The following is a 14544-nucleotide window of genomic DNA, read 5'->3' as shown; positions in this document are numbered from 1 at the left end:
CTCTCTCTCTCTCTCTCTCTCTCTCCCCTTTCCTCTCCTCCTCTCTCTCCTGTGTGTGTGTATAATCTCATCACTACACAAAGGAAAGCAAAGATAATAATATTTGATGTCAGTATTTTCTTTGAAGTAATGTATAATTATCAGTTTCGAAATCATACAAGCCTCATGGCTATCCCTGAGAAACACTGCGAATTGACTTTTGCTGGAATATTCAGATAGGAGTTGCTTGTGACAGTGTTTTTAGTGTCAAAACTTCAAAGAGAAGGCAGGAATAGTTGATTAATTAATTAATTAGGCTGGAGTCATAAGTGATACGAGAGTGACTCAAAGCGTATCATCCAAACTTAAATAGATGAAGGAGAAACAGTACATCATGTATACATGGATACTGAAAATTAATATCTGAAAGGATACCAGTGGAATCTGAGAGTAAATAACAGTCGAGTTTCAATGCTGGTCATCATTTGGACAAAGGATTTGGGGGATTCTGGAAGTCCTAATAGTGCAGAGCCTCCAGGAACTTCTGTGTGGGGTGATATTTTGTTTGTGCTGTAACAAATAAAGTTCTGCCCTCTGGGGAGTAGGAAACAGGAAGTGAAAAGGCAAGGCAGAGAGAGGAATACAAGGCAGGCAGAAACAGGAACTCAGCCCTTTACGGCTGAGGAGTTGGTGAGGTAACAGGTGGCTGTGGCTTGCTCCTTTGTCTCTCTGACCTCTCATCATTTACCCCTATATCTGACTGGATTTTTATTAAGACCAATTAGAATTTGTACTACATCAGATGCCCCACATTAGGTGCCAGATAGATCACAAATCCTAATTTGTCTTAATAAAAACCAAAGACCAGACATAGGGGTAAATGCTGAAAGATCAGAGAGACAAAGGGGCAAGCCACAGCTGCCTCTTAGCTCGCCAGTTCTGCAGCCTGAAAGGGGTGAGCTTCTGTTTCTTCTTGCCTTATATGCCTCTCTCCACCCAGCCATAACATTGATATCCAGAGCTTGTCTTCTCTCCTATTTACCCCCACAACAGCACACCTTCCACTACAGGTATGCAAAGATAAATAACATGCTTTACTCAAGGCATCTGAGTCTTGCAAAATCAAACACTTTCTTAGCATAAATCTGATAATTGCCCAGTGACTCAGTTCTCTCTAAAAATAGTTCCCAGTCAAGAAAGATGAATAGTGACTAACTTTTCAGGAAGTAGGCATGAGAATTAAAGGACAGGTTAGATAGGGGATCTTTCTTGGGTTTCCAGAGTCCTTTATGAGTAAGGAAAGAAAACAGGTAAAGGTGCTCTAGACTCAAGAAACAAAGCACTCAATTAAACAGCAAAAGAAAACTAAGGGTTCTTGGAGGACTGGAACTTTAACTGATTAAAGAATAGATGTTTGAATGAATATTCTTCAGCCTCTGTGTGTCAAAACATTGACCTTACACTAGGTAGTCTGTCCAAACATCTACCCTTCAGTTGCCTGTTCTTTAAACCTAGTATTTTATTGGCACTTTCAAATAATATAAAACAGTGTGGACCTGAGAGAAAACTGATCCTTTCCATCTGTGACTTCTCCACCTTACTTCCCTCCCAGGGATGTATTAATAGGTCATGTCTCCATCTCACTATATTTACAAATTTTACTCCAGACACTTGCTTATCAAAGCATATTTGTTTAATTTAGATTCAGTCATTAACTTTAATTCATGTTTCCTGAGGTACCATGAGACACAGTCTCACTCTTTGGAAGCTAATGGTTTATTTATTTACTTATTTTCTGGATGTGGGTAAGAAGAGAGAAATAATACCTTCAATCGATGATTTTGTTGGCAGTTTTTTTTCTTTCAGTTTTACTTATTTTGTACCGCACCACTTATATGTGCTTGATCCTTATTTTCCTATGGTATCTATAATTGTTCTCGTATACTTAACTCTTAACTAGTCAAAGTGCACACTATCAGTTGTTTTAATCTTCCTACTCACACACTCTTTTCCTCCCAATCTTCTTTTCAATTTGTGCTTCTACTTACAGATTTGTATCTGTGGATGTTGATCATCATCAGACCACTATCTCTCCTGAACATTGTTCACTGATTGCTTCATACCTTTTCTTATCATTTTCTCACAAATGCATTGATAGCCTTTTGGGAACAACTAAGAGCTCATGTCACTTTTGGAGCATTTGGTCAAACACTATTTCTCCAATGTGTAAGAAAGTATTGCAAGAGGCTTACAGAGCTTCTCCAGCAGAGATGACTATCCCAAGATTCAAGACCAACAAACAAAACTTCTGTTCTTTAACAGAGTATGAAGCTGTTGGAACAGGCTCAAAAATTTAATGCCTGGGTTCCAAAGGAAATTATCCAATTGCATGGGCATTTGGATATGGTATAGGTCTCTTCATAAAATTTGATGCTTTCATCTCTCATTTGGGCTGAAGTAGTCATTTTAGTGGGGTGTTTTATGAGTTATTTTTTTCAGTCTTTCTTTGTTGGCAGCCATAGCTCAAATCTATACTCATTAAAGCAGTGCCCAAATACAATGTGAACAGACCATTAGATCATTAATATTGGCTAAATGTCAAATCAGGAAAAATAATGCCCTTGGACCTTGAATTCTAAAAGATAATTATGTTATTCGAGTTAGGGTGTTACAGCATATAGACTATCTCTTGAGATGACTAAAATTTAACCTCCAAGCAATTTGAAATCTTAGTTCATACTGACTCAATAAACAGTTATTGAATGCTTATGTGTGTGGGATATGAGTTCATAAAGAGCTAAAAATTTTCAGTCTAGTCAAGAAGATGAGGCACATATATAACTAATAATATTACACTAGGAGTGGTAATCTGTGTAATGAGACTTTAATGAGAAGAGGATTTGTGGACTGTTTCAGTTGGAAATTCGCTTGCTGCTCAAGGATGAGGACCTGAGTTCAGATCCCTAGCACCCATGTAAAACCTGACTGTGGCCGTGCTCCAGTAGATCTCTGGTGGTGTACTAGCAGAGGCTGTATAATTGGATGACTTCTGAATAATTTTGGATGAATGAATAGAATGTCACATTAAAATGTCATTATAGAAATAATTAAAAATGTCATTTAACTAGAACTAATTTATTCTTAATTTATAAAAATGAAAATTATTTTTAGTTTCAAATGAAGAAAAGGGATGGAAAGGTACTAAGATTTTTGATATCGCTAAATAAATGGTGCAACAGACTCAATTAACTGAAGGAATTTATTCTTTCTTCTCTTTCCTTGATGTTAGACAACCTTCAAACACAGTTATGCTCGAATTTCACAAGGCTTGTTGGAAACCTCCCCCATCCCCCCCTCTTCCAAAACATTAATCTCTATCAAACTTTGGCAACAAATTCTTTCATTTATAAAACTTAGTCTTTTGATATTCATCATTTGTATAACTCCCCAAGACTTCTTCATAATGTCAAAAAAGAAATGCCTGTGGAAATAAGGATAAATATACAGAATATTATTAGGTATTTTGCTAGCTTAGTAAAGTAGTGGCTTTAGGTTTTCCTCCAAGATCCCTAACTTTCTTGGCCCTGGATAGCTGGTTAGGTTTCCAGTATCAGGCATGATTTCCCTCTTGTTCAGCATGTCTTAAGTCCAATTAGAGAACTGTTGGTTACCACAAGGTACTAACACCACTTTTGCACCCTTAGGGTTACCGTGCCCTGTTGGCCATTGCTGTAGTTCATAGGCATCATAGCCAGGCAGGACTCTTTGCTCCCCCCGCTTGGCGGCTTACAAGGCACCTTCCGGCACCATGAAAGCTAGTCCTCAGGAAGGAAGGCTTTTAGGTCAGTGCTAGATCAGGTGTGTCTGGGCCCTGTGTCTGAAGTACATAGTGTCTTCATCAACTGGACTTGTCTTGCATTTCCCGGAGGGGAGTGGCGCAACCAAGGGCACATTAATAGCCTATCGTGCTTTAGGAGTCTCTTGGACTCCCCTGATGAAAAACTTAAAATAGGGCTTCTCATACCTGGTGTTGGGAGGTTGTTAGACAGTCTTTGGGTCTTGGAGGGTGCATTGTGAACCCAGATGAGAAATTTTTATTTAAATTATATACGTATATTTATACACCAATCTTATGTGTATTGTAAGTACTTTAGGGAAATCATATGATTCCTTATGACTTTCTTTCAGACATTCTTACTATTATTTTACTATCCTCTCTCTTCTGTACTTATCTTCCTCTTCTCTCCCTAATTAGAGTCTCTCTCTCTCTCTCTCTCTCTCTCTCTCTCTCTCTCTCTCTCTCTCTCTCTCTCTGTGTGTGTGTGTGTGTGTGTGTGTGTGTGTGTGTGTGTGTGTGTGTGTGAGTTAACCACTGTCCCCTTAAGATCACGAGTGCCCTGATATTGTCTTCTATTGCTTTACCACCCTTTATACGTGATTCCTTTCTGCTTTGCTGGTTTCTGGAATCACTCCAGGTTATTAACTCACATCTGAAGATTTGGAGCTAGGAAGCTCAGATGAGAGACTGTGCAGTTTGTCTTTCTGGGTCTGGGTTACCTCACTCAAGATGATCCTTTTCTAATTCTATCTATTTACCTACAAAGTTCATCATTTCAGCTTCTGTTTTTTTTCTTTTACTTTTTTTCTTTTTTACTGTGGAATATTATTTTATAGCTCATAGCTGTATGCAATATTTTCATTATCTATTAGCCATTTGGAGGACATGTATGTTGCTTTTATTTCCGATCTGTTATGAATAGAACACCAATGAACACAGCTAAACCATTATCTGTGGAGGATGTCAGTTGCTTTGGGCGTATCTGGGAGTGATATACTTTGGTCATATGGTAGATTTTTTTTTTTTAATTTAAGTTTTATGAGGATTCTCCATACTGATTTCCAGAGTGGCTCCACCAATTTGAATTCCTATCATCAACCGTGAACGAAGTTTTTGATTTTGTTTTTTTGTTTGTTTGTTTGTTTTTGTGCCACTTCTCTTCTAGTATTTGTTTTCAGCTGTTTTGTTGATCTTTGCCATTCTGATTGGGGTAAATGAAATCTCAAAGTTGTTGTGAATTGCATTTCCTTAATTTGTTTTTGTGTTTGTTTTTTTTCGAGACAGGGTTTCTCCGTGTAGTTTGTGTGTGTGTCCTGGATCTCGCTCTGTAGACCAGGCTGGCCTCTAACTCACAGAGATCCACCTGCCTCTGCCTCCTGAGTGCTGGGATTAAAGGCATGTGTCACCACTGCCCGGCTACATTTCCTTAATTTTTCAGAATGATGAACATTTCTGAGATATTTCTAATCCATTTTTTTCTATTGAGAGCTCTCTGTTCAAGACACGGATCCATTTTTGAATAGATCATTTATGTTTTGACTCTTTTTAAAAATTCTTTATGTGTTTTAGATAGATATTAATCCTTTTTCAGATGTATGGCTGGCATGGGCCCATATACCTATGGTCTTTGGTCCTCATTAAGGAAATTTCTCTTTGCTATAGATAAAGACCATCACAGAAAGTTGTAATCAATCAAAATGCAGAGTTGTGTATCCCAGTCTCAACTAATACATCTACAACACAACTCTTGTCCTCAAGGCTCAAGGATCATTGAGGAAGAAGGCCAGGAAAATTGTAAGAGCCATAGGAAAAGAGAGTTTTCTGATAGATTGTGCCTCCTAGAAATGTCAGAGTATCTATACCCATGAAGTTTCACCAATACCACTGTCTAAATATTACCTGAACAAGGAGGGCACCAATAAATATGTTAACATGGATGGGGAAAGACCAGTAGCTTCAACACTACACAGAGAACTACAGGTATCTAAGAAATTTCATCTGGGAACAGGAGAAATAGTCTTTCCCAGGGGAGGGCACACCAATTGGCAATCCAATACCAAAGGGGAATCTTTGAACACACACACACACACACACACACACACACACACACACACACACGTAACATTATACACATTGAGCAGGTTATATTTATGTATTTAGGAATGTGCACACACACAAACACACATACATGTAATAACAATTAGGGCAAGGAGAGGTCATGAATTTGAAAGCAAGCAGGATGTATATGGGGAAATTTGTAGTGAGAAAAGAGAGGGGGAAATAATTTCATTATATTATAATTTAAAAAAATAAAAAAACAACTTTAAAAATGATGTGTTTTCTTTTCAGAAGTCTGAAATAAACACTGTTTTCTTTCTATGTAAATCATCAAGAGAAATGTTGTCTTTATTTTTAGCAAAAGATGTTACCTGTATCTCTCAATGATGATGCTGTGGCCTATTCTAACCACCTTCTTTGCTGATGATACCATGCCCTTTTATTAGGGGTAAAGATGTTAAACCAGAAACAGTCCTTGGCCACAGCTTTAGTGTCATGGCTCTACTGGGAAACTCTGATTGAGTCACGGCTACCAGGCTCTGAAAAAATAACAGTGTGTGTGGGTGGAGGTAGTGTTATCTGCGTTTTTTTCAAGTAACTGTAAGAAAGACAAATTACTTTCATTTGTTGACAGGGAGAGGGACCTTGAAGCAAAAATAAAAATGTGCTCATCTTGTGAGTACCTAGGGTCTTAAGGTTTGATATTTCAGACTCCATTTGTTGTTTAAGATTCAAGGTCAACCTTTGATTTGTCATACATATATATAACTCATTTGCCTTTGGATAATGAAAAAGACTCTTGGTATCCTGAAAATGAAGTGAAAAAATAGAAGAAATGGAAGTCTTTTTAGTAGATATAATTAGTGAGACACAAGGTTTATGGAACTGGGACACCTACTCTAAAGAAAAGAAAGTGAGGTTGTTGAGAAAGCTTAGTGGGTAACAGTGCTTGCTACCAAGACTGATGAGTTGTATCTTCGGGATCCACGTGATGGAGAGAAAAGACTCCAACAGGTTTCCTCTGATGCCCAAGTACGTGGAGTGGCACACACACACACACACACATTGTGAAAGATGGGGGGGGGATTCACTGAAGCTATTGTATGATGTGTAAAGACATTTGGAAGCCTGCTCTCCCATAACACAATGTACTATCATCATGCATTTACTGAGAAATGTAATAGCTTCATCTTTCCACTTGTTGAAATTTCTGAACCTGAAGGGAATAACTATACTTTCCATACAGATAACTGGAGAGCTGTGACTAATTTCAGTGTATACCCTTTGGACTCATTTTCCTATCGAATAGTAATTGGAAAAAAATTCAAATGCTGATAGACTTTATAGTTACTAGCATATTATACTCACAAACATTTTTTTTCCTTAGAGAAAAAAAAATAAAGATGCAAACCATAACAGTCTTTCATCTGGGTCTTTGATCACATCGGATTGTCTCCTTTGGAGCATCTTTCTTTGCTGTTGAGTATCCCACCCCCACTCTTTCCTGCTTCCTTATTTCTGCCCCTCTAAATATTTTGCTGTGGAAGAGCATTTTGTTTTAATTTACTAACCCATCGTCCTTCAGGCCAGCCACTTCTTCCCTAACTGGACAAATGATAAGTGCTTGGGATTCCCATAGAGTTGTTTTAGAAGAATCTTCATCCCCAATGGCTCACACTTCATGTTCCATTTCACCAGAACCAAGTTTGAAGAGAGTCTAGTCTTTTATTTTGTAAAGTGAAGAAGGTCCAATTGCAACAACTTAGCTGAACAGAGAAAGGCAGAAGTACCTCTTTACATGTAAGAATTAAAAATCTTGGCCACCCCACAATTCAAAAGAAAGGTAGATGATCTTTTGAGCCTCAATTCAAAGAAGTTTCCTTATATAATTACAAAAATACTTGGCAAAAAAAAAAAACTTGGCATTAATGAGTGGCCAGTCTTATTTACCTGTAGCAATTAGTCACCTGTGGATGTTGATTTTTGGTCAACAACTGTGACTCTAAAGCCTTTATAACACTGAAGACTGAATGAGTTCCCAGAAAAAGGCTGTTCCTTGACCTGGGTTTCTCTGGGATCTCTGTAGGACTCCACAGACTCACAGCTGTTCTTATTTGCAAAGTTCTTTTAAAAATGTTGGAAAAATGTTAATTTTATAAACTTTCACCTCTGTTTCCCAATGAAAGAGAATGGGTATCAGAGCAAGTATCTTTTCTCACATCATGAGCTGCCCCTCCGTAACATACTAAGGACATTGTCATGGAGAACCACATCAGGTACATTACCAATGCATCTCATTGTGATCAGTGACAAATCCATTATACTCAAAATAATGGTCTCCTCTATTTCTTAAAATGCCTTATACAAGTGTATACATGATGTGTTCCTGAGTGTTTATGTGTGTGAGTAAAGGCATGAATGTGCGGAGATCAGAAGACAACCTTGGGTGTCAGTTCCTGCCTTCCACCATGTTTGAGACACTGTCTTTTCATTCATTTCTGTCTACAACAGGCAGCTCTACCTACCTGAGAGCTTCTGGTACTTCTCTGTCTCTCATCTCACTAAAGCAGTTCTCAGATGATGGGCAACACTGCCATGCTCTGTCCTGTGTGGGTTCAGAACATCCTAATTCAGGTCCTACATTTTCATGGGAACTACCTTTGCCCAGTGGACCATCTTCCCAGCCCCCCTCTACTTTAAAATCACTCCAACCAATCAATACACTGGTATTTTTATTGTACCTTTATGGCTCATCTACCTTGTTTAAATAATTTGTATTTTGACTAGCACCTTGAGAAAATATTTACCTTATTATACTCTTTTCCTTTACAATAAAGAATGTTAGCTGAAGAATTTACTTTATGCATAATTTTACTTTGAGTTAGTTTCCTAATCTCCATGGCTGTGCACATAATACAAAAAAGTCATTTACTAAAAAACAGAAGAACTAACAGGAAATAGATATAACCTTTCTTCCTTGATTTGTGCACTTACTATGTTGAACACGGTTTTGTATTTTGGAAAACTGAAAAACAGAGGCAGAAAAAAAGTGGGAAGATTAAAAGGAAATGAGCCTGGCAAAGGACATAAATATTCCCTCAAAAGGATATATATTATATCAGGGATAGTAGATGTTACAGATATCATTCTCACTTCAACACATATTTATTCCTGGATGCATATTGAGAGACATAAAGGCACTCGCAAATGTATTGTAACTGTGATACATTCAGACCACAGCTTCCATGTGATGCCGGAGAAGAAGAATGTGATGGCTGGGAAGATGGTAATAAAATAGTACCCCAAGTTCATGTTGTAAAGACATGTGTAAAGTGCAATGTCCTTTCCATTTTCATTCATACATGAGGAGAAATGGCATTAAAGGGTACAAAATGGGCAATGATGTTTTGTTCTAAAGAAAGAGACAAAGAGCTGGAGAGGTGGCTCAATAGTTATTAGCATTTGCTGCCCTTGCAGAAGACCTGGGTTTGATTCCCAGCACCCAAACAGTGATTCAGAACTGTTAATAACTCCATTTACAGGGGATCTGATGCCCTCTTCTGGCCTCCTAAGGTACCAGACACAAATGTGGTGCCACAGACATGCATGCAAGCAAAACATTCATGCACATAAGAAAAAAAGAAATAAATCTTTAAAGGAGAGAGAAATAGAGAAAGGAAATATGGCTATGACTAATCACTGTTTAAAATTCTTATAGGGATGTATTTAGACATTACAAATATACTTAGCATAGACAATATCTCCTATTGGGAAGGCAAAACAAGGAAAAAGACTAAGCATTCATAATATGTGGGTAGGGGAGGGAGTATGGAGGAATGGGAGCTTGAGGGAGCAGGTAGGATGGACAGGCTGGGTGTGGGAGGCAGAAATTGAGGTGGGATGGAGGGTGAAGTAATGAAAGAGATGTTTTGATGGGGGGTGCATTTTGGAGTTATGGAGAAACCCGGTGTCAGGGAAACCCCCAGGAATCAAAAAGGATGACCCCAGCTAAGACTCTGAGCTATAGTAGAGAACTGGCTATCTACTATAATCAGATTGGTGACTACTCTAATTGTCATCAGAGAGCCTTTATTCTGTAACTGGTGGAAACAGATGCAGAGATCTACAGCCAAGCACTGGACCGAGCTCTGGGAGTCTTGCTGAAGAAAAAGAGGAGAGATTGTACTAGCCAGGATGGGTCATGATGAGGGAACCCAGAGAGACAGTTGACCTGAGCTTGTGGGATCTCATGGACTCTGGACCATGAGTTAGGGAGCCTCCAAGGGACCGACCTAGGCCCTCTGCATGTGTGTCACAGTTGTGTACCTTGTTCTCTTTGTAAGGATCCTAGCAGTGGGATCGAGAGTCCCTGGCGCTATGCTGGCTCATGGGAACCTGTTCAGCATGCTAGATTACCTTGCCTAGCCTTCATTCAAGGAAAAGAACTTGGTCCTGCCTCAACTTGACATGCCATGCTTTATTCAAGCCGCTGGGAATCTTGCCGCTTTCTGAATGGAGGCTCAGGAGGAGTGGAAGGGAAGGGGGTAGATTGGGAGTGGGGGTGGAGCAGGAACACTAGGAGAAGGGAGGAGAACCTGTGGTTGGTATGTAAAACAAATGAAAAAAAATGTTATTTAAATCAAATTTTAAAAAATGAAATATCGAGGGCAGTGCAGGTCGTTTGGGGACTGGCTTATTTTTACTCAGCAATACTCCGTTAATGCTGCTGTAGTGCTTGTGATCTCGCTCCCATTCTCCTTTTTATTGGAACACAAATCTCTTTGAGGTTAATAATTTTTCATCTACTCCTCTATTGGAAGATATCTTGTTTGCTTATAGTTTTCAATGATTGTGAATAAAACTGCTAGGAAAAATAGGGATTGGGTCTCTTTCCTGCATTAGCACTTGGGACATTTATCCTGTTTCTCAGGTCTGAAAACAGAAGCGTATATGTGACCATTCAGTATCAGAAAAGCAGGGTTAGAAGCTCTGTATGCTGCTCTGAACTGGAAATTCTATTAGCCACTGACACCAGCCAGATTGAATTAGAGTTAATCGTATATTTTACTCTGTCTTAAAATCTACAAAAAACTAGAGTAAATAAATAAGCAAACAAAAGAACCCCCTCAAAACATTAAACAGTACTATTATTCCCTAAAACAAAAATTAGTAAACATGGCTAAATAATGAGAAAATATTACATCATACGAATATCTAGCTGCAAACACAAGTCACATATATTTGTATTTCTCCAAATTTTATTTGACCTTTAATACTACCACTTAATATCTTGCCAGAGCTGGTCCAGATCCTAGGAGACTGTTACACATGTAGATATTAACTACCACTGACCATGTGTGGGTACTACTCACAGAAATGGAGACAGGAACAGTTTGAAAACTTTGCTAAATGATGTTGGTGAGAATCTACATTGATAGAGAGGAAGGAAGAATGTGGTGGGATGATGCTCTTGCACACTGTAAAGATATATCACTGGAATGAGTTTAATAAAACACTGGTTGGCCAGTCACCAGGCAGAAAGTATAGGCGGGGTGACCAGATTAGGATAATTCTGGGAAGAGAAAGGGCAGAGGCAGGAGTCGAGAGCCAGTTGTAGAGGAAGCAAGATGAGAATGCTGCACTGAGAAAAGGTACCAAGCCATGTGCTAAACATAGATAGGAATTATGGGTTAATTTAAGTATAAGAGCTAGTTAGTAATAAGCCTGAGTTATCAGCCAAGCATTTATAAGTAATATTAATCCTCTGAGGCAATTATTTGGGAAGCGGCTGCTGAGTATTTAGGAACAGGCAGGCAGGAGAGAAATTCTGTCTATAGAAGAAAACCACAAGTACCAAACTGCCGATGCTGATCACTGCATCCCAGATGCTCAGAGCCCCAGGAAGAAACTGAAGGACCTGGGCAAGCTCTTGTTGTCCAGGAAGTGAAAGGGGTGACAAGAAAGAGGATAACCACTAGATAGGAAACTGACCAGATACCTTCTGTGACTTCCCATGGTTTCCATGTGGCATCCATGGATAGGCCACAGATCTGTAGTAGTCATAGATGATCATTGAAAATTCAATTTTTGGAGACCTATTAACCAGGCCTTTACTCAAAGGATCTGATGATTTGCTGTATACACATCATTAGAAAGTCATTTATCTAAGTTATTGAAAATTATATGTAAGAAATGTTTCTAGAGAGTAAGTTGGGTTCTTTAAATGGTGTCAGTTTTAAGATTAAGCAACTGCTGGGGCTTTGAACATAGTTTTTTAGTAAACTACTAGAAAGAAATATCTCAGATACAGACTAGTTCATGTGACCTAAGTCAAAAGGCCTAAGGGGCCATAGAAAGTGAGACATGCAGTGTGTGCTTAGCAAACATTTGTTTTGAGGGTGCTACTTGCAGGTTGGGGTCACCTTCATCTTTTCTATGAGGCTTTGTCATTGAGACTCAGTAATAGTGGTTGCATTCATATTAAAAATGTTTAGTGTAATATCTGTATGAGGTATTAATGAAATAGTCTGCTGCATTGACATTCTAAGGGGGATTTTTATTTGGAAACTAATAACTATAAGAATAAATTCCATTTCTTTTTGTGAGTCCTGCATTATCAGAGAACAAATGGTCTCCTGTATGCACAGCATTAATAAACACCACGCTTGAGCCACAGGGAATTTTACCCACTCATAATTTGGAGCTCGTGCCCCACCCCCCATACACATATCTATAATCTTTGTCCCTCTCACCCTCCTCGCTCCCTCTCTAACTCCCTCTCTCCTTCTTTTATCTTTTGACTTTTGGTTCAGAAAGTGATTTGTTGGAAGGGCTGAGTTCAAAGAAAGGAGGAAAAAGAAGTTAAACATTTAACAGATCGTAGTCTAGGTTATGCTGTTCGGTCAAGTGGCTGATCTTTATTTCTGTTTAACTGCAGGTTATATTTAAAGGGTCACACGGGGACAGCAGGCAAACAGAGCAGCCTGATCCTTCACGGTGCTGATTTCAGCACGAAGGATGCGGACAACGACAACTGTATGTGCAAATGCGCCCTCATGCTAACAGGAGGTGAGTCCAGGCGGCCTTGCCCTGAGCTTGCATTTGTTGGTTTGAAGTTGGGGATTTCTTATCCCTGAGAAAAGGGCTTGATCTCCTGGTCAGGAAACTGAGGATCAGGTCCCTAGAGATCAGTTAGCTCTGCACAGGGTTTTACTCTGTTCTTGTGCAGAGCATTGCTGACATTCCTTAAGCTTGTCTCCCCCTTCATCTGTGATAGGAATGTCCTAAGCTCCATTCTAAGTGAATTCTCTGGATCCTTGAAGTACCAGGTACTCTACCTTTAAAAGAATCTCTAGGTTGCTCTTAGTGGTATATAGAACATTGCTTCTGTTCAAATGCTTTACAATTATGCAGTCAATCTTACTGATGAATTTTCATATAGAATCAGTACAAAATGGAGAGATGTATTTAAACCTAAAGTTATACACTCAGACCAGCTTTGCCAGGGTTTTGAAAAAGATTTTATCTGCTATAGCAAACACTATTAAATAGCATTGTATCACTATATAAGAAAGTCGGGGTTTTTTTTTTCCATTCCAATTCTTTTCCAGCATTTTGAGTGTTTCAAAGTGAAACTTCAATTTGCTACTAAAATAACTGTAAAATTTATCCAACACTTAATAATCACTTTTTTACCCCAGAAAGAGACGTTTTTCCTGAGTCTCAGGCTCTGGTAGGCAAAACGGCTCCTCTTAGATCCAGATATGTTCTTTTTCTTATATTTTCTGTTTCTCTTCCATTACAGCAATGTAGTGATCTCTTCTCTAAAGGAATTCTGAGTTTTGCATGTTAAAATGCCTTTGCACTTACCTAATTGTTGGTTTAAAGAAAAATGTAAACTATTAAAACACTGTACACATATACAAAAATCTTCCAGAAGTTGTTACAGTAATTGACTGAAGTAGGGAACACTAACCTAAAACCCAGCAATGCAGAACATGAGTAGTTCAGGTTTTCTCAGGAAAGGGGTGATTGTGAAGAAAACCTCTATATTAATGGCTCTTTTTTTCAAAATTGTAATTCTGTCTCTTAATAGAAGAATAGGTGTCCCTATCATCAACCATTCTGACATTCTTTTTGCGTTACCTAGGAAAATCTTTTCCATGTTAGTATGTAGAGAAACTCTCCTTCCTCTAGTGTGATGCATAGGGAACTTAGTGGAAAATGCAGTGTATGGTGGATGAATGTTCATTTTTTAATCCGTGAAATTGCTCTCAAGTTTTAAATCCAATAAAATGAACTTTTAAGTTGGCATTTTTGTCACACATTTCCAGAACACAGAAAAATACAAAAAGTTTTAGAGTAATCTTTCCTTGAGGAGGCCCTTATGGCCATCCTCCTGCCTTGCTATTACTATCAAATCACAGCCTTAAAACCCACTTCACCCACAGTGATAAAATTTCAATGTAAGATCAGCCTAGTACCCAGGACAGCATGACATGACTCTGCTTCTACCATATTCACCATCATGTTTCAGTTCTGAATATATCACTTGAGCATCACAATTTAAGATCACCAAACATATACAAGTTTCCTATGTGTAACTCTGAGATCTACATCTAAGAAGCCACATTACAAGTCTCAGAATTCATTTAAAGTGGTAGCCACAG

The 14544-nt window shown here is 38.6% G+C and overlaps 1 protein-coding gene across 2 annotated transcripts in view; it reads left to right on the top strand.

The window, feature by feature from the left end:
* Nucleotides 1–14544, top strand: part of Angpt1 (angiopoietin 1) — a 249624-nt gene that overhangs the window by 222849 nt on the left and 12231 nt on the right. For both annotated transcript variants that reach the window (XM_052747736.1, XM_052747735.1), the window contains exon 8: nt 12813–12943. In XM_052747736.1, the coding sequence (XP_052603696.1) occupies nt 12813–12943 (131 nt within the window). The remainder of the gene's footprint in view (nt 1–12812; nt 12944–14544) is intronic.

This window comes from Peromyscus californicus, unplaced genomic scaffold (assembly GCF_007827085.1).
Source record: "Peromyscus californicus insignis strain IS unplaced genomic scaffold, ASM782708v3 Scaffold_20__1_contigs__length_68692818, whole genome shotgun sequence".
In the NCBI taxonomy this organism is placed as follows: domain Eukaryota; kingdom Metazoa; phylum Chordata; class Mammalia; order Rodentia; family Cricetidae; genus Peromyscus; species Peromyscus californicus.
The sequence above is the reverse complement of the archived record's forward strand: the minus strand, read 5'-3'. Positions and strand labels throughout refer to the sequence as shown.